The 20,756-nt window shown below is 45.0% G+C and overlaps 1 protein-coding gene across 3 annotated transcripts in view; it reads left to right on the top strand.

The window, feature by feature from the left end:
• The window catches only part of LOC137518608 (dynein axonemal heavy chain 5-like), a 553,928-nt gene that overhangs the window by 393,402 nt on the left and 139,770 nt on the right, over positions 1–20,756 (top strand). For all 3 annotated transcript variants that reach the window (XM_068236692.1, XM_068236695.1, XM_068236693.1), the window contains 2 exons: positions 9,971–10,189; positions 11,079–11,255. In XM_068236692.1, coding sequence (XP_068092793.1) covers positions 9,971–10,189; positions 11,079–11,255 — 396 coding nt within the window. The remainder of the gene's footprint in view (positions 1–9,970; positions 10,190–11,078; positions 11,256–20,756) is intronic.

Raw genomic sequence — 20,756 nt, forward strand, 5'->3', positions numbered from 1 at the left:
TGGTCCCTCGACCCAATGAAAAGGGGGCCGAGATCCACCCGTTTGTACCCACTCTTGCCTTAGGGGCCTGGTAGAGTAGCTTTACCCAATTACAGAAAGCCTCTCCAAAACCAAACCTGGCAAGGACCCCCTGTAGGTACGGCCACTCAACAGTATCGAAGGCTTTGGCCATGTCTAGGGAGGCGATGACTCTGCGGCCCGAGTTTAAGTGATTGGCTTGTAGGTTTGTCATCAACCTGCGAATGTTTATTGCAGTGTTTTTGCCAGGCATAAAGCCGGTTTGATCAGGGTGGATTAAAGATAGAATTACTGAGTTTAATCTAGTGGCCAATACCTTCGCCAGGATTTTGATGTCAGTTGTGAGAAGCGAAATCGGGCGGTAAGAGTCACATAAAAGGGGGTCCTTGCCAGGCTTGGGTAGCACTATAATGAGAGCCTCCGTCATAGAGGAGGGAAGACGACCTGCCAGGAAAGCCGCTTCAAAGGTCTGGAGAAGTATTGGTGTTATGGAATCCGCGTATCTTTTATAAATTTCTATGGGAAGACCATCAAGACCAGGGGCCTTTTTATTGGGAAAACTAGCAATTGCTGTAGTCAGTTCATCTTGGGTGATAGGGGCATCAAGTAGTAGGACCTGATCTGGGTTTAATCTAGGTAGAGTGATCTCTGAGAGAAAGATTTCAGAGTCTGTTTGCGTGGCAGGGGTTTTACTAGTATAGAGAGCCTTGTAATATTCAAAAAAGGTGTTATTTATTTCTGCACATCCGGAAACTGGGGTGCCGGAGAGGTCTTTGATGTGTGTAATAACCGGGGGAGAGGTGTAAATTTTGGAGATCTTAGCTAGTAGTGTGCCCGCTCTCTCGCCCTGCTCAAAATGCGCCTGTTTGCTGAAGAAAAGTTTGCTTTTGGTAATTTCTTCCAGCATAGTTTTGTGCTGGCGTTCTAGTACCTGCCATGATGATAGGGTGGTAGGAGACGGTTTATTTATGTATTGGGCTTTAGCCACATCAATTTTTTTAATGAGGTCATGCTCTCTTTGCTTCGAGTCACTCTTACAGGCCGAAACAGCCTGGATCATTTCACCCCTGACAAATGCTTTAAACGTCTCCCATATCAGGAGCAAGTCTTCCTCCTCTCTGTGGTTAAACATGAAGTTTTCAAGGTGGGTAGTAATTTGGTCATGTGTTTGTATTAGATCTAGCCAAAAGGGGTTTAATTTCCAGAATTGAAAGGGTAACTTCTGGCCCCAGTTCACTGTAAGGGTTATTGGCATGTGGTCAGATACTAGACGCGGCAGCGCTCCAACCTCAACCACATCCTTCAGGACCAAGGGAGTTACTAGAAAATAATCAAGTCTGGAGGAAGATTTAAAGGTGGAGGAGTAGCATGTGTAGAGTTTACCCTGCGGATTAAAGTGGCGCCAGACATCTATTAAGTCCATTTCTGCTGTGAGATGGGCAAACGAAGTGGGTTTGTCTATACGAGGTGGGATTCTATCAAGAGAGGCATTGCAAACGGTGTTAAAGTCCCCCATCCAAAGTGCCTGGGCACTAGGGTACAGAGCAGTAAATTTTGCTCCTTCCTGAAGAACTGAGGCACTATATGGAGGAGGGATATAAATGTTCAGGAGGAGCAGTGGAATGCCATTAATTTTGCAGTGTATAAACACAAATCTGCCTAACTGATCACATTTGACGTGCGTTGGCTGGAATTGGAGCGACTTTTTAACCAAGATGGAAACACCACGTGAGTATTGAGAAAAAGTAGAATGGTACGACCAACCTACCCAGCCTCGTTTTAATGCCATTATTTTGCTTCCAGAGATGTGCGTCTCCTGGAGCGCCACCACGTCCGGTCTATGTCTGCTTAAGTAATTGAATATCATGTGCCTTTTCATCGGGTCATTCATTCCCCTTACATTCCAGCTGATGAATTTAATTTTAATTGGTTGCATTAAGAGTAAAAAAGATGCTTGGTGGGATAAGTGGTGCGTTTATGGCAATACCTTTGCCAACGTCCTCTGTATCTGGTATCTTGTTATGCAATAAATTACATTTGCAGTGCGGCCCGTACATTGTAGCGCTTTTGTGCTTTGAAACTTTTATAAGCATAAAACTAACTTAACCCTAATACCCTTACTAATACTACGCTTAACCCGCCCTGGTCGGCCCAAACTAGGCAGACCCTTGTACCCAAAACTGACAACACAACTAACAACAGCTAGTCAGAGTACTGACCCTTGCTGTTGGGGGGAAGCTATAGGAACCCTTATATTACCCAAAAGTAATAAAAAGTAGTGGTACCGAACACACAACAAACAGTTGAATAGTTACCTATGCTGTAGGGGGGTGGCGGGGAAAAGGGAGATAGCCCCTTACAAAGGAAAGGGCTCGCTCCTATTTCCCGGCCCTCCCGCCCAGAACAGTATAATGCGGTTAATTCCCAAAAATACAATTTTGAAACCCTGAGAACAGTGTAAATACCGTCAACCTGTGTGAGGCCTGGCCCAAGCCTGCAGGTCTTTATAGCCTGTGGAGAGAAAGGTTAATTAAGGCAACCGTGGAGCAGCTTGTATCCCTCAACCACGGAAAACACCAGTCATGAAGAAATGACAAAAGTGCATCATAGCTGGAGTCAGCAAGGAGTGGTATTGTACAAGCGGAGTAGGTGGTGTTGCACGTGGCGATGCATAGAGAGAGTACTTGGCTGTATGCTAAAACGCATAGTCTTGTGGGTACCGTTCTATTGTAGAGCATAATAAAAAGAAAGAAACTCCGCTTAGGATTAGGTGCTCCATATGTCTCAGGTGGCTATATCATGGCCTTACAGTAGCTGTGTTTAGAGGGAAGGCACCAAGTCCTCACATTTGGCTTGCGTCATAGCTGCAAACGTATATTCATCCAAAGGTGCTGTGACATAAAATGGCCGTACATGAAAGTGTAGTGATATTAAAGTCAAACTTAAGCGTTCTTTTGTACAGATTTAAGCAACAAGGAGGGGATCTGAAGAAAGGGGGGAAAGCAGAGGCGCAGGGAGAGCAGCAGTTCTGGCGCCAGGAGGACAGTCACGGACTGCACCGGTAAAAGAGGACCGGTGTGGAGGAAAATTTAAGTAGGGCTATGTTGTACTCACTCATCCGGAGAGCCTTGGCTGCGTGCTGGAGAACGAATGGTGGCTGGGCGGGTGTCCAGCCAGTCTGCGGCAGCCTCCGGGGTATTGAAGAAGTGCACGCGATCGTTTTCCACCATCCGCAGCTTTGAAGGGTAGAGCATAGCATACATTAGGCCTCGATCGCGGAGCTTCTTTTTAACGTTGATGAAGGTTGCTCTGTGCTTCTGTAGTTCAATGGAGTAATCCGGGTAAAATGAAATGCGTGCATTTTCGTAGATAATATCACCTTTAGCTCGGGCCTCTTTAAGGATCACATCACGGTCACGGAAGTTTAGGAGCTTCATAATAAATGTTCGCGGCGGTGAGCCCGGTGGTGGAATCTTAGGAGAGATGCGATGCGCGCGCTCAATAATGAAGACGGTGGAGAAGGCCTCTCTGCCGAAGACCGCTATCAGTAACTTCTCCGCGAATGCCTCCGGGGAGGTTCCTTCAAGCTTTTCTGGTAGCCCCACTATGCGGATGTTAGATCGCCTGTTGCGATTCTCTAGGTCATCCTGGCGCTCACGCATGGTCTTAACCTCGGATTGGGTCTGTGCAACGTCACGCTGGATAGGCCGCATACGGTCCTCGAGGCGGCCAACTCTTTCTTCTGTCTCCGACACACGGGTACGAAGCGTTTGCATATCTGCTCTAAGGAGGGAGACATCTGACCTCACCTCCTCCAGCTTGGTGGTAATAGTTGTTAGGGCAGCTTGGCAGGAGGATATGCCTTGCATGATTTGCTGAAGTGACGGAGCAGACGCTTCTGTGTCAGAGGCCTCGTCGCCATCTTGATTTTCATGGCGGAACTTCGCCAGCTTGGCGGCTGCTTCAGAGCCCTTCCTTGTCATGTCTGGAAGTATGTAGGTGTACACCAGCACACGGCGGTTCACAGGGGTCGGTTTATAGGCAGGTGTAAGCGGGAAATACCGAGCGGATAGCGATTGTCGGAGGATCAGGCGGGAGCTCTCGTCTTGTGCGTCTTACTCCATCCGCGTCCGGCCACGCCCCCCCTTGCAAGGCAATAGTTAGTTTAGGTGCTACAGTTGGCTGCTCATTATCTGTCACTGGAACATAAGGTGCCAATGTAGTATTTACAGTCTCCTCTTGTTTAAAACAGCACAGCATAGACTTTGCTAATTTATCTTTCCATTTTCTTTCTTGACTGATACTGTCACACCTGTATTTTCTTGGCAGAAGCAAGCCTGTATTTAACTTTCCTTCACTTGAATTCATCTTTTTATCTTTGCTTTCAAAGTGCAGCCACTGCCTACATACACATTACTGGGAAAAATATTACTATTTATTGCTGTTGATTTATGCTAGTATTATATATAGCAACCATTCTTCTCTTGACTGAAAACAATTTCTGGATCTAATGAATGTGAATTGAAGAACAAATATTAAGTAGCTATTAAGTAGCTGGGAGAAGAAATTTGGTGGTTTAAGGTCACTCTAGTCATCCATGTTGAGATACTATATAAAGAACTACTATTCCTAGTATTGTGGTGTTGACCACCTGGGAACCTGTGGCTCTTTCCCAGAAGAGCCTCTGTATGCACTAACTGTGCTCTGACATGTTTGTCTGGATTTCTTCCCGTTGCTTTGCTTTGCTTCCCTTCCCTTCCCTTGCTTCTTACTTCTTACAACATAAAAACCTATTGTCAGGATCTCTCCTGTAACATGTTCTGTCGCTTGCAGTGAAGCTGCAACTGGGCAGCTCTGACTTGTCTGCTTGCATTCGGTTGCACATTTGCAGTAAGTCTTATTGTCATTTGCAATCACTCTGCAGTTCAGAGCAGTTCAGGATGCTGTCAGGATTCCTCCTATGGTTTGCTGCAGTTGAACTGCAGCCAGATAGCCCTGGATTTCCTACATGCATGTTATTGCATAGTACTGCATGCATTTGTTATGATAGTCTTTTAGCTAGCAAATGGTAATCAAGCCAGTTCAGGATTGAATAATTACTATTCAGCTGTGTGGGAATTTGCATACCTGCATCCATTGGCTGATGCCAGCATAAAAGTCTGCCTCCCATTTTAGACCCCGCCCAACATAGCGTTCAGCTCTCTGAGTTGTCGTTGGGTCTATGCTGTGAAAGTTGTTATTGTAAATGTATAATGCCTTGCTCTGCATTGTCATCTCTGCTGGACATTTGCTGACCTGTGAGGGTAAGTGAAGTCCTTCTGATCCTGACAGTTAGATTCCGCCAGCACCATGTTGGTGTGACTGGTAGTATTCCCTCTAGCCTTGTTCTTGAGGACGAACTATAGCATCGGTTGCCATTAGTTCGCTCCTACCTCTTAGTCTTGTCTATCTCAGTGTGAATGTTGCCGTCGCTGAAACTGCGACTAGATTGGCTGAGCATTCCGTCTGTCTGTCTGTCTTGTGAATTGTAATTACTTGTGCTTTAGCTAGTAAGTTATTTGAGAGCTACATTTCATATATTGCGCATCAGCATGATATATATGTATTCTAGTCAGTCAGTTTTGTAATACTGTATATTGTATTGTGTACCGACCTTTGCCTGCCTCTCGACTACGAATCTGCCTAATCCTTCCAATACGACTGACATCTGAATTAACGTGTATGACCCAAGCCTGTTACCGACTACGTCTGTTGTGTATTGTGTCACATAGCATCTAGCTTGATAGGCGGCCCAGAGCTACAGTTGCTCTGGGCAATCTTGCTCCCTTGTTCATTACTCCTGTATCCATCTGTGGAGCCTCTTCCATTATCCAGCTACTTAGCCTTGTTGCGCTGGGTGGTCAAAGTATGCCCCCCCCATCATTACACCTATTGTCTCTATACCTGTTGAGCTGAGAGTACATGCCAAGCTTAGGCGGGCCCAGAATAATGTTTATGGTTTGGTGTACTCTCTACTCTCTAAATCATTGCATAATATTTGGTGGCGTCTAAAAACAAAATAAATGATTGCATTTTTCATATTTGACCACTTCCCTGTATAACAAAAGATCCAGTGTTTGTACTTGTTTAAATGGACAGATCTCATGATCAGAAGCATAAATAGAAGCTGCTAGAAGTAAGACATACACCACACATTATATGGGCTTTGGAGTGGATTAAGAAACCTGTAGCAGCTAGGTACTTTATTAAATAAAGCCTTTCTTATGGCTGTTAGTTGTTAAATATTTTTGAATGCAATTGTTAAGCCAGCAAAGTCCATAATAACGTACTGAAACAGGTGTTGATAGCACCAAAGAAGTTTGCTGAATCAACTCCATTGTCCACCTACTCCAACATTTACTTTTCACAATGATCCTCAACTAAACGATTTTATGTTACATTTTTATAGCAAAGGATATAAACATCTAAAGCCAAGTGCTTTGTCTGCGGTATAAATATCTTGTTGTCTAGTTAATTAATATGTAACATTTTATTAGTGGTTTATATTTTATCTTATCCGATTTGCAGTACTGTGTTATGTTCAATTCCATTATATATTAATGTCGTTCTTTCTCCCCCCTGCTAGTTTTCAGCTATATTTCCCTGATTAGCTGGAGTTATGCTGTGCACACTTAGAATAATTACCTCTTGATGGTGTTTAGACTTGAAGCTGTAGAGTACTTTCTGTAAAGTTCCAAGAAGCTAATGTTCAGTTTACTTTTCATGATATTTAGCTGCTCTGGTAGTAGCAGTACTTTCAACTGTCATAAGATGTTCTAATCTATGGAAATTAAAGTATTTTGTATGCTCTGTAATAGAAAATTACATAATAATAAGATTAGATGTAAACATATTGTTAATAGAATAAAGCCCAAGATGCCTGGTAGATTACACCAATTCATTCTCTTGAATATTTCTTCTCTTCGGCATACTGAAACGGTTTCCATGCTGGCTCAAGCTGTTGGTTACATTTCCAGAATGTCATGTTAGGAAATATCAATCTCAGTTTAGGTTATGCCACTTTCATAAGTAGATTGAGACGTTTCAGGATCTCTGCAAAAATAAAAAATAAAATATTATTTATACAATTACATTAATTGAGCTAGGCTTCATTCTGCGTGGCCTTATTCATAAACATGATTAAAATGGGACTTTGTGGCAAATTATTCGATTCAAACTATTTTCTGTAACATAGTATGAAATGTTAACGTGTAACTGCATTGTCATGTGTTTGCTCTGCACCTGTGTAAAAAAAGTTAATAATCTCACCTGTAAAGACATGAGAAGATTCACATCCCAAGGCCTGAATTTTCCCATTTCCAGTTTACAGCATGCTTTTCTTGTATGGCAGCTTGGCTTAGCCACTATTAGTGCAGCAGAAACCCCAGACATTGGCTGTGTTTTTAGTCCAATGCAAGGCCTGTCTTCCAGCTTCTAACCATCCTCTGTCCTGATGCAACTGTTTTTATAGATGTATAAAAACAGTAATTGAACTTAAAGAGAACCAGAGATGAAGCACTCTCATGCATTTTACCATATATATCAATGGGAACATGACAGTAAACACCTACTCTGCTCTTGGTTTCATCTTTCACTGCTCAGTTTTCTTGTTATCAGCTCTGATGAAATCTCCGACTGAGCATTCAGTCTAGCTTTGCCCCGGAATGATTATAGCTGAGTCAGTCTTCTGTGATGTCTTTTCAAGCCCAAGCCTGCCCCTTGTGGCTCAGCTTTCCTGCTAAGTATCCTTGTAGCAGGAAAGCAGAGCCAGCAGGGGGCGAGCTTGGGCTTGAAAACACATCACAGAAGACTGACTCAGCTATAAGCTGACCAGCACACCGCCCACAACACTTTCCCTTATCCCCATTGGACAACTGACACGCCCCTTAAAGGTAACACCACAGAATTGGCCAATCCACCACCCATATAGGTATATAAGGATCTGCTTTGCTTCAGACCAGTACAGAGGTGCTTATCGTGACCTTGAGACTGTACTGGTGAGTATAAAATTCTGAATTTTTATACAACTATCTTTCCTTTCTGTCTATAGGCCCATCCCCTGCTACACTATCCTGGGCCATCATTGGCCCAATCTTCCTTCAGCTTAACAATTTTTTCCTGTATACCCTCCCACCCCCTTTGCCCACTAGGATATTTATTTCTCTCCTCACACATCCTCCCCACCCACACCTCGCCACCCCCGCCCATACATTTCAATAGACGATATTAATTACTGTAAAACTACCAATAAACGATATGTACAGTATTCTGAGGACACTTTATTTGTCTCTGTATTTTCAGTGTGTACTCCTGTTTGTTATTGCCTGAAGAAACAGGAATATACCTGCGAAACGCATTGCACTGTCTATTGGAGTATATAAATAAACTTGTTTCTATTAAAATTGACGGTATTATGTCTACTTCGAGGGGATGAGTCCATCACCGCCTCCCGAGGAATTTTAAAGCTTTTAATACATTTTATTCTTTTGGCGCCTCTGTTCTCCTTAAGATACATATACTTAGTATGGACTATAAAGACAAGGTAGACAAATGCATAAGTGTCACTGACATGAAATATAAAGACACGTATGCATTATGCAAGCATGAAATATACAGGGTCTGCAAAATTGTTTTGGTTTTTCTATATGGTTATGAGCTTCAGTTTTTTTTGTACTACAAATTTTGAAATTATAACTAGTGTTGGGCCGAACAGTTCGCCTGGCGAACCTCTCTGGGCCTCTTACTACTTCCAGGTCGCAATGACCCGGAGTAGTACGCCTGCGCTGCCCGGCAGAGCGCGTCCTAGATCGCGCTCCTGTTGCCGGGCACTCTCTGCGCATGAGCGTGACGTCACTCATGACATCAGGCACATGCGCAGAGAGTGCCCGGCAACAGGAGCGCGATTTAGGACGCGCTCCGCCAGGCAGCGCAGGCGTACTACTCCGGGTCATTGCGACCCGGAAGTAGTAAGAGGCCCATGGATTTAGAGATGTTCGCCGGCGAACGGTTCGGGAACAGTTCGCCACATCTCTAATTATAACTACAAATAATAGAAAGTGTGCTGTTTGGTGGAAAAATAACACACAATGGGCCCAGTCAAAAAATGTTTTTCTCCTATGAGATAATTTTTCATCTTCTGCATAAATAACTTTTGTACTCCACAATTGTAAAAGTACCAAAGAGTAGTTGGGACAAATCCTGTCAAAATTATTCTGTGCTTTTTCTTTCTTGCTGGTAGCTTAAAAGGCATTTTATTTATAATGAGGAAAAATACTTAGGAGAAAAAGTGAATTGGACCCAATTAATCTAAAGTCCACTTCATTTTACAGTTGGATAGTATGGAAATATTTATTATAAAATATGTATTATTTATATTTTTTGTAGGGGCAAAAGAGAGGGGGTCTTGTTGTGTCAATGTTCCAACTGGGGAGGAGTCTTCCCTGACCTCCTGTCCCTGCGACCTCCATGGAGGCTTGTGGCTCTAATTTGAAAGCTTGTGGTCCTTTGACCATGAAATGATGGACACATTGAAATATGTGGCAGCATCAAACTCTTCCCAACTGTACAAAATATTTATTTGTTGCCTTCTTGGTCAATAATAAATAAGAAGTTATTGCTAAGACCCTTATAGTAAAGAATGATTACACTCAAAAGTGTTTTTCTTATTTTGCAAAGCCTTTTACATACTAATGTATTGAAATGGCTTTGAAGGATTTGTAATGCAAGACTGATGTGAAACAACAGCATAACATGATCCTAACACACTTCAAGAGGCTTAGATGTACTTTATGTATTTACAGAGTGAAAGTGAATTGCTTTATGTTAAGTGGTTCTGCCGGATTGGAGGTCAGGGAGCTTGAAATATTGAAATGTAGGAAAACAATTCAAATCATTTCTTCTAATTTCTTCCCAGGCTAACCTGGCTCTTCAAGGAGCTAAACTCGCAGTTGCCCAGTCAGAACTGAACAACGCACAGGCCCAACTTGATGCCAAGCAGAGGGAACTGGACGACGTGCAGGCCATGTATGATGCCGCTATGAGAGAGAAACAAATGCTGCTGGATGATGCAGAAGCATGCCGGAGGAAGATGAACAATGCCACAGCACTGATTGAAGGCCTTGGAGGAGAAAAGGTAAGAGCATGTTCAATGCTTTTACAAATCTCATTTTCTTGTTATAAAGTGCCTGTTTCAGACTTCAATGGCTATCTGAATATTGTTACTTTTTTCTCATTAACCACTTGATGACCCACCCTTTACCCCCCCTTAAGGACCAGCGCTGTTTTTAGTGATCTGTGCTGGGTGGGCTCTACAGCCCCCAGCACAGATCAGGGTGCAGGCAGAGAGATCAGATTGCCCCCCTTTTTTCCCCCCTATGGGGATGATGTGCAGGGGGGGGTCTGATCTCTTCTGCCTGCGTGTGGCTGGCGGGGGGGGGGCACCTCAAAGCCCCCCTCCGCGGCGAAATTCCCCCCTCCCTCTCCTACCTGCTCCCCCCCCCCCCGGAGATCGGGGCTGCACAGGACGCTATCCGTCCTGTGCAGCCAGTGACAGGACGTCCCCTGTCACATGGCGGCGATCCCCGGCCGCTGATTGGCCAGGGATCGCCGATCTGCCTTACGATCAGCAGCGTCGTACAAATGTAATCAAAGCGGATTATTTCCGCTTGTGTTTACATTTAGCCTGCGAGCCGCCAACGGCGGCCCGCAGGCTATTCACGGAGCCCCCCGCCGTGATTTGACAGGAAGCAGCCGCTCGCGCGAGCGGCTGCTTCCTGATTAATCAGCCTGCAGCTGGCGACGCAGTACTGCGTCGCTGGTCCTGCAGCTGCCACTTTGCCGACGCACGGTATAAGCGTGCGGTCGGCAAGTGGTTAAGCAGCTTTTCTTAAACTAAGAATATTGGCGCCGATCCCTAGCAGTTTGGACATAATTGTAACTGTTAATTTCCTACACAAAGGATTTTATTTCTTTGGTGCATTCCTTATGGTCCACAAATTAAGTTGAGCTATTTTTTCCTTTAGGTACGATGGACCGAAAGTAGCAAAAATTTTCAGAATCAAATTATTCGGCTGGTTGGGGATGTCCTTTTAGCCACTGGCTTTCTCTCTTATAGTGGTCCATTTAATCAGGAGTATAGAAGTCTTCTACTTCAATTGTGGAAGAAGGAGATGAACCACAACAGAATTCCACACAGTGATGTAAGTTATATACTTCCAGTATACTATCTAGATTTTTTTTGTTTGTTTTCTTTGAACACGTTTGGGCATTTGGGCATTACTAATTGCCCCTTCAAAGTATTGTTGTTTATTATATATCACCTAGTTAGAGAATTTTGTATAATGACACCATCAAAAATCTATTATCTGTAGACAGATCTATGCATCTTTCAATCTGAAAATGTACCATCATAAAGTGACATTCCACTCTTGTGGATAATAATGCAATCCCCTCGCTGCAGATCTTGATCACAAAATAATGTTTTTAATTCATTATTTCAAATCTGTTATGTTGGGTGTTTTTTCAGGCATAGCTCAGCCTTTCTATTGGGATAGAGGATATTGGTTGTGTTCTTTTCTGATTAGAACAGGTGATACTTCTCTAAGGTTGCAAATGCAATACCTTCTGCTGTGTCCAATTTATTACACATGCAAGAAGAGGTGAGTTTCTCAGGCATTTACTGGGAAGTTTGTGTTTTACACACAGTTCCAAAAAGTAAAATTTTTTGTTTGTTTGAGCATTTAGCTTTTAAACATCTAGGCCTGTTGCTGCACAGTAGATTGCAAATTGAAACAGAAACATATTTTTTAATCACATGGAATTCCAAAATGACGGATGCATGGCAACTTGATGGGTCACCCGGGCAGCCCAAGGAACCGGAAAAAAATACAAAGTGGAAAAAAGGAGCCAATGGTGTGTACTATTATTAACACCTTGAGTATTCAGCCTACCGAGGGTACTCACACTTCTTTAGTTGCTAACCTCAGCAACCACTTGTATAGTCTATATAGCACTGCATAATATGTTGGCGCTATATAAATACTAAAATAAATAAATAGTCTATGGGATAATCCCACTCCCACACGAGTCGGGGTGTTTGCCTCTCAGTAGTCGCTCTCCGGAAAGTTGAAGAATCCTAGATGGAGGGAGATTGTAATGCAAACTCCCAACAGAGGGAGAGTTCTAAAATTGCAACCTCCCAACAGAGGTGTACATAGTAGATAACTGGTGGGTTGGAGGCCCTCAAAATAAAGGATACACTTTAAAACAAGATGAAATAGTTGACTTACCTCTCTCGATCACAGAGCCAATTGTATAATGATTTCAGACACTTTTAACAATGTTTGGTCTCAGCCAGCCAAAGAGTCAGACATTTATTAGGTGCAAAGCAATCAGTAGCAAACTCTGAATACAGGAGAGTAGCGCAGACCGGGTTTTTAAAATCAAAATGCATGCCACATACAATTCTGAATGGATTTTAAATGCAGATTTAAGGTAGCCATACATCTAGTGATGTATGGGCAGATTCGACCAAGAGACAAATCTCTCTCTAATCGAATCTGATGAGAGATCTGTTAACTGGCCATACACCGTAGGCCAATTCCCCATCAATTTCATCAAAAAATGTCTTGGGAATCGGCCTTGTGTGCCGAATCCGTCTGCCTCGCCGCTCCGACGCTGTGCCCCCAATGAAAAATCCCCCCCCAGTGCCCAGAGCAAGGTATACATTACCTTTCCGCTGCCTCTGCTAGTCTCCGCAGGCTCCAGGTGCACTCTGCTCATCATACACGTGCGCCACATAGTTGCCTAGTAACATGGCCTCGTGTATGATGTCTGATGTCATACACGCGCCCCTTACTAGGAAACCACATGGGGCAGTTGTGTATGGCAAGTGGAATGTGCCCAGAGCCTGCGGAGACTAGCGAAGGCGACAGAATTGTAATGTGTTACATGCACGGGGCACCGTAGCGGACACTTTTCATTAGGGGGGACAGCGCCGGGGGTTTCGTCGCATTCGTAGATCATCGCAAAATTGCACACCCTTACCACCGCACACCCAATCGAGTAAGTCGGCCCAACATCTTGCAGCATGCACGATCGTCTATGCGACCAATTTCGGGACCGAAATTGGTTGCAATGTCGGTCGGCCATGCACTTGACGGTACCGATTTTTATTCGATTATAATAATCAAACGGATGGTCGATTAGCCCCCAAGTCGCCTGATGTATGGCCACTTTAAGACTGCTCTATTGATCTCATTTAAAATTCAAACCCTGCATTGAAGATGCATTCAAAGTGCTATAAAAATGCAACTCAAATGCTAATATAAGGATTCTTTTACACTGCAAATTGCAATGTAGATACAATCTGATTCCGATGCGATTTCAATGTGATTTCCAATGGATGCTAGGGATACAAGGAGAAAAAATAATGCAGCATGCTAGACTTTTTAAAATCACACCAGAATCATATGTAGGGTAAAAGAGCCTTCAAAACGTAAAAGATACCTTATTCAGGTTGCCATCTGATTGACCAGACTGAAATCTGCACTGCTGGCATTATAGAAACCATTTACATTAAGTTTACTGACACGGAACAGCCGTGAGAAACGCGGGCAAATTGGAAGGAGCCACGCAGTCCAATTTGTGATCGGTGTCTGGCTAAATTTGTGCAGCCATTACAGGAATCAGAACGGACATTCCTGGTTTTTTTAAAGTACAAGTCTTCTCCTCTGCCCCTGACTTAGATGCAGGATGTCTTTTGATGTGTTAATTCGCTTAGAATGTTTATCTTTCATTACCTCTCTAGTCACCAGCTGGGGACTCTATTCAGAGAAGGCTTCCCTCCCCAGCAGGGGGCTACTCCAAACCTACTTTCCCCCCAGACTTCTTGGCACCAATGAATGGCCAATCTGAAAGCCTGGGTGGTATGATTTCCTGTCGGTATACGAAAACCGAATATCGCACAGCTATGAAATTCATATCGTCTTATTCGGTAAAATCTGGCCATCGTGCTGATATGAAATTCATTGTGATAGTCCGTCCGGTTATTGAGGTATGACCCTTCTCAAGAACTGGACCCGCTGCCCTAGCCATGTCTGATGTCATATTAATCTGTATTTTCCGACAAGTATTAATCTGTTATCCCAATAAAATATAACGGGTATCGTTTGTGAGGTACGGCAGTTTGTAAGTTTAACACCTAAAATCTCTCAGAGGGAATGAACTGTCATTGGTGGGTGACTCAGAGGGGGCCGGCATTGCCACACCCCCAAACAAGCTTCATCAAAAGCACATGGCTGGCAGACGGGCCTTTTTTCCACCTTCATGAACACACGGCCACCGTGAGGAACAAGTGGTGGCCATTTTGATTGAACTTAGCTGAAACAAAGAACTCTGCGGAACTTGAAATCAAGGACTTGATTTTCCCACAAAAGGACATTTTCCATGAAACTAAGTATTTTTCTCCCTTTCTTTTATTTTTTTCATACTGGATAATAATGTTTCAATAATTGTTGATTTTAATAATTGTCTGTATATATTAATTATTTATATTGCTTTTAATAAACCGACGCTATCGTCAGTTGTTGTTCTAGCTACCTTATTATTCAGCATACACAGAAACCGATCCCAGGTCTCTGAAGAGACGCTACTATTGTTTGTTGTTGGCTAGACAGAATACAGCGTGTTTTAACCGTTTTATTTGCAGGTCGAGAAATAGCCAGTTAGTGGGTTCCCCTGTCTCAGAAAACAGAGGTGGTGGCAGATACCCTGAAATAGTGTGTAAAGTTGTAATTACCGTACCTCTCAGGCTCCCTTTTGGTTTGTCTGCGGCCAATTCCCAACGGTTTCTACGCATTGACTGCGACCAGAGTTCACACGATCCGTGCGCTGGCACCGTTTGGAAGGCATTTCGCGGTCTGACCACTAGGGCTCTTGTGACAGTGTTTGGCAGCGGTTGGGACCTGTGTTGTGCTGAAAGTATCTAAGATAGCGCTAGCGCTATCCAGAAACGAACTAATTCGTTGGTGTAGCTGGAAGGCAATTTATTTTTTATATATACAGAGAGACTGTGTAGCCAGTACCCCTCCCCAAAAGTTTTAATTTATTTGGCGTGGAAATGTCCGGGAACTACAAGCTCATGGCTGTATCAGACCTGGAAAATCTTTGTCAGCTGCGGGGCATTGACACCCTCCGCAAGAACAAACAGGATATGGTAAATTACTTGTTTCAATGGGATACCCAGCAACTGCGGGAGCCGGATGTGTCTGCTGAGGTAGACGCCGACCCATCTGACTCAAGTCAAGGGGAACCAGAGGCTGAAGATCCTAGACGTACAGAGGTTGAGCAACCTGCGGGCAATGCGACAACAGTTACGCAGGAGACTGTCAGTGTGAACCCCAACCCCAGAGTTTATGAAAGTACTCGCCCGGAACTGGCCAGTACTGGACTGTCCATTTGTACTTATCCGCTAATGCAGCAGGCATTACGACAGCTGATGGAGACTGACCTGGACAAGTACCTGCAGTATATGGCAGAGCAAAAGCGAGAGGAACTCCAATCTGCAGAACGCAAGGCTGCTGCTGCTGCAGCAGAACGCCACACGGAGAGGGATGCCGCTGAGCGAGAACGGGAGCGCCAACGACAGCATGAGCTAAACATGACAAAAGTGCAACAGGCCAGCCGGAGTTCTTCGCCCAGCCTCCCTGCTGACGGAGCTGCACCACCCGTAAGTGCAAAATTTAAATTTGCTAATATTGAAAAAGACACTGACATTGACTTGTTTCTACGGCCTTTTGAAAAAGCATGCCGTCAGTATCGTCTGTCCCAAGACCAGTGGGCCAGACATCTGACACCTTTGCTGCGCTACAAAGCGCTTGATGCTTTCGCAGAGTTACCTGCGGAAAAGGATAATGATTATGGTGCTATAAGAGACGCTATCATTACCAAATACCAGCTGACGCCAGAAGCCTATCGCAAAAAGTTCAGGGCCTGGCAGAAAAAGTCTTCTGATTCGTACCGAGATGTGGTCAGCAGCTTGCTCACCACACTCCGACAGTGCACTCTAGGCCTCACCAAAGGGTCTTATGATGTCCTGGAGGATTTGATAGTCCTGGAACCATTTCTGAACATTTGCCCTGCTGATGTACGACAGTTTGTGCTTGAGCGCAAGCCTGCGTCAGCAACTGTCGCTGCAGACCTCGCTGAGACCTTTACCACTACCCGGGTGTCTGATAGACACAGAACTGTCCCATCCAGCTGGAGAGGAGGTCAGCCCAATACCCCGGCAGACTCTCCTGCCCCTGTGAGCCGTCAGCCACAGAGGCTACCCAGCGCAGCTGCTGCACCCCGGCCTGCCGCCCCTGGAGAGGTCACCTGTCACTACTGCCGCCAGCCCGGACACATGAAATTTGACTGTCCGGAGCGGAGACAGACACCACCAGCACCTGCAGCACCTGTATCACCTGTACCTCACCCACAGCAGAGGCAACCCGCCAGCGAACCACAGCCTGGATCATCAGATTTTGTTCTGTTTGCCCGCGGAAAGGAAATCCACGACCGAACCGACCAGCAGCAGCCTGTTAGAGTGAACGACAAAGTTGTCACTGGATTCCGAGACACTGGAGCTGACATCACGTTAGTTCATTCACACCTTGTGCCAAAGGAGAGCATCAGCTCCAGCCGATCCCTTGCCCTTACTGGAATAGACGGCACTCTTTCTCACTTTCCCCAAGCTCGGGTGTCCACCGACAGGGGGGTGGGAGTTCAAGAAAGGGTTGTTGGGGTTGTGAAGGATCTCCCAGTCCCTGTGTTGCTGGGGACTGATTTGGGCAAGCTTGTGTCCTACTACAAACCTACCACGACCGCCTTGTCGCTCACGGAAGGAGACGGACTCTCCACCCACCACCAGGTACTTTATACACTTGGGGGAGCACCAAGGGGAGGTGGGTTGAATGTGCCCAGTTCAAGGGTACCCGGTTCAATAGTGCCTGCTTCAAAGGCACCTGAGTTTGATGTACAGTCTGTTGTGATGATGATGTAACTGTACCTGAGTTTACTGTACAACCTGTCTGTAATGAAAAAATATCTATACCTGTCAATGTCATTAATGCATGCAACGATGATTTGAGTAATGCCCGTCTGTGCCATTCTGAAGGTGTACCTGTGCTAGCAGTACCGCACAGCTATACTGCTCAGAACCCGAGCTCAGAACAGGTGGAGGGGGTTCCGGCCTCCTCCCCCTCCTCTGACCGCAGGGATGAGACCTTTCAGCCGCTGGCCTCGTGTGACATGAGCCAGGTGGCTGAAACTGACAGCGTATTCACAGCAGCACTACAAAGTGACCCAAGCCTGGAGGTGCTCAGGCAGCAAGCCTCTGAGCCCCTCGCAGACGGGGCCGCTTTCAAGGTGTACTGGGAAGGTGGGAGAATGTACAGCAAGTCTGTGCAGCCCCCTACAGGTAGATTACATGCGAATACCAAATGGCTTGTGGTCCCGAGCGCGTTCAGGGGACATGTGCTGAAATCCGCACATGGTAATCCTCTGACAGGGCACTCAGGTGTCTGCAAGACACTTGCCTGTATTCGGAAACAGTTTTATTGGCCCAGGATGTACAGGGATGTAGCGAACTACTGCAAAGCATGTGCCGTCTGTCAGGAGCTGGGAAGGTCCAGGGATTCCCGCGGGGTTCCCTTTGGTCCACAGCCACTTAGCAGGGGAACTCTGTGTGGGCTGGCTGTTGACTTAACCAACCCACTGCTCGTTGACAGCAGTCCTGGCAGACGCCCCATCCGAACGCAGTGGCGCAAACGCCCTGTCCAGGACGGTCCATGTCGGGTCAAGCCTGAGGGTAGCGGACCGCGACCTGTCCAGGTGAACCGAGCCACAGGCTCCATTGGGTTTTCCCGCCGTGCCAGCAGCTCGAGACCCGTCAGCCAGGTTGGCCGACACAAGGTAGGCAGCCGACACCAGAACGCCAACGGGGAACTAGACCAGATATCGCAGGTTAGCGGCAACGACACACATCTTGCTGATGCATGTCTATCTGCCTTCTCCCCAGGGGGTGCTGTCACGGAACAGCTGTGAGAAACGCGGGCGAATTGGAAGGAGCCACACAGTCCAATTTCTGATCGCTGTCTGGCTAAATTTGTGCAGCCATTACAGGAATCAGAACGGACATTCCTGTTTTTTTTTAAAGTACAAGTTTTTCTCCTCTGCCCCTGACTTAGATGCAGGATGTCTTTTGATGTGTTAATTAGCTTAGAATGTTTATCTTTCATTACCTCTCTAGTCACCAGCTGGGGACTCTATTCAGAGAAGGCTTCCCTCCCCAGCAGGGGGCTACTCCAAACCTACTTTCTCCCCCAGACTTCTTGGCACCGATGAATGGCCAATCTGAAAGCCTGGGTGGTATGATTTCCTGTAGGTATACGAAAACCGAATATCGCACAGCTATGAAATTCATATAGTCTTATTCGGTAAAACCTGGCCATCGTGCTGATATGAAATTCATTGTGAGGTCCGTCCGGTTATTGAGGTATGACCCTTCTCAAGAACTGGACCCGCTGCCCTAGCCATGTCTGATGTCATATTAATCTGTATTTTCCGACAAGTATTAATCTGTTATCCCCCTAAATATAATGGGTATCGTTTGTGAGGTACGGCAGTTTGTAAGTTTAAAACCTAAAATCTCTCAGAGGGAATGAACTGTCATTGGTGGGTGACTCAGAGGGGGCCGACATTGCCACACCCCCAAACCAGCTTCATCAAAAGCACATGGCTGGCAGACGGGCCTTTATTCCTCCATTCTTCCATCTTCATGAACACACGGCCACCGTGAGGAACAAGTGGTGGCCATTTTGATTGAACTTAGCTGAAACAAAGAACTCTGCGGAACTTGAAATTAAGGACTTGATGATTTTCCCACAAAAGGACATTTTCCATGAAACTAAGTATTTTTCTCCCTTTCTTTTATTTTTTTCATACTGGCTAATAATGTTTCAATAATTGTTGATTTTAATAATTGTCTGTATATATTAATTATTTATATTGCTTTCAATAAACCGACGCTATCGTCAGTTGTTGTTCTAGCTACCCTATTATTCAGCATACACAGAAACCGATCCCAGGTCTCTGAAGAGACGCTACTATTGTTTGTTGTTGGCTAGACAGAATACAGCGTTTTTTAACTGTTTTATTTGCAGGTCGAGAAATAGCCAGTTAGTGAGTTCCCCTGTCTCAGAAAACAGAGGTGGTGGCAGATACCCTGAAATAGTGTGTAAAGTCGTAATTACCGTACCTCACAGGCTCCCTTCTGGTTTGTCTGCGGCCAATTCCCAACGGTTCCTACGCATTGACTGCGACCAGAGTTCGCACGATCCGTGCGCTGGCACCGTTTGGAAGGCATTTCACGGTCTGACCACTAGGGCTCTTGTGACATTTACTTACTAACTGCTTCCGGACCGTGTTGCTTGAAATCTACATCCTGCAGGTGGCTGCGCGGCTCTGACAGGACGTAGAGTTCAACTTATCCGCCACATGCTACCGCCGATTGCAGTGCTCTCTCCCTGCTGCAGTTCACTCGTTCTGCTTTCTATATTATATGACTATGTGAGCCTGTTAGGAGCTGATTTCAGAGTGGCGGGTAAGAGTGGCAATTTCTCGGTAAGCGCCTTTTTGTGGTCCTTAAGGGGCCAGAGACTGCTAGTACTCAAGGGGTTAAAGAAGCACAGTAGTGACATAGAGTAGAATGTAGTAAATTATTCAGGATACCCACTTTTATGTTACTTATCCTGGTATCAGCATCAGAAACACTTCCTACTGGTATGTATAGTTGTATAATGATACATAGCCACGCCCATCCAGTGATTTCACAGTCTAGGCTTTTTAGCTATGTGGAATTTTTCTCCCAGAGCATTCTGGGAAACCAGGCATTTTTTCCTACTTCCTTCAAAACACTGAGAATGCAAACATTCCTCAGAGCTGCATGTTACAGCAGATGTTGCCACCTGTGATGAATTTCAAAATGTAAATCGGGGAGAGGAAAGGGTGAAGAAAGATTTTACAATGGGTAAATGCAAACTAAATAAGTTATAAATGAACACTGTAAAATATTATTGTATATCATTTTTATTAACGTTATATTCAGTAGTATTGAATATTCACTGTAGAAAGCACACCAGGCACACACAGTAGCTTTGACAGCTGCCAAAATGCTCTGAGTGCAGTTTCTGAAGAATAATGAACTCTCTACAGTGGTTGCTATTTTCACCCCTGTCATACTGAGCAAAAAAGTGCTTGTGTGACAGTCTGAGCATCACAAACCTAGCAAATCCTCTACTGCACAGTTAACCACCTTGACAATAAAAGCAGACCTGTTCTCGCGAATACATTATATAAAAGTTCTGTAATAATACTCACATCTCTCCCATCATTGTAAATAGCCATGGTATTCCACTTTTTCCCCCTGTTGATTTCATCTGCAATGCTCTGCAATATATCACTGCACAAGATAAGCCGCTACATACCGCTGGCAGTGTTACCATTCAGCCCCCAGTGGATATCCGACATAAAGTCTTGCACAATAAAGAGACTATGACTCTGGAATGTTTTATATCTGGAGGACAGAAGTCAGTCAAGGCAACAGTGCAGAGTATAGAGCATACCTTTTCAGCTTAGTAGAAGACAAGATTTTCCACATT

Source organism: Hyperolius riggenbachi, chromosome 5, assembly GCF_040937935.1.
Source record: "Hyperolius riggenbachi isolate aHypRig1 chromosome 5, aHypRig1.pri, whole genome shotgun sequence".
In the NCBI taxonomy this organism is placed as follows: Eukaryota; Metazoa; Chordata; class Amphibia; order Anura; family Hyperoliidae; genus Hyperolius; species Hyperolius riggenbachi.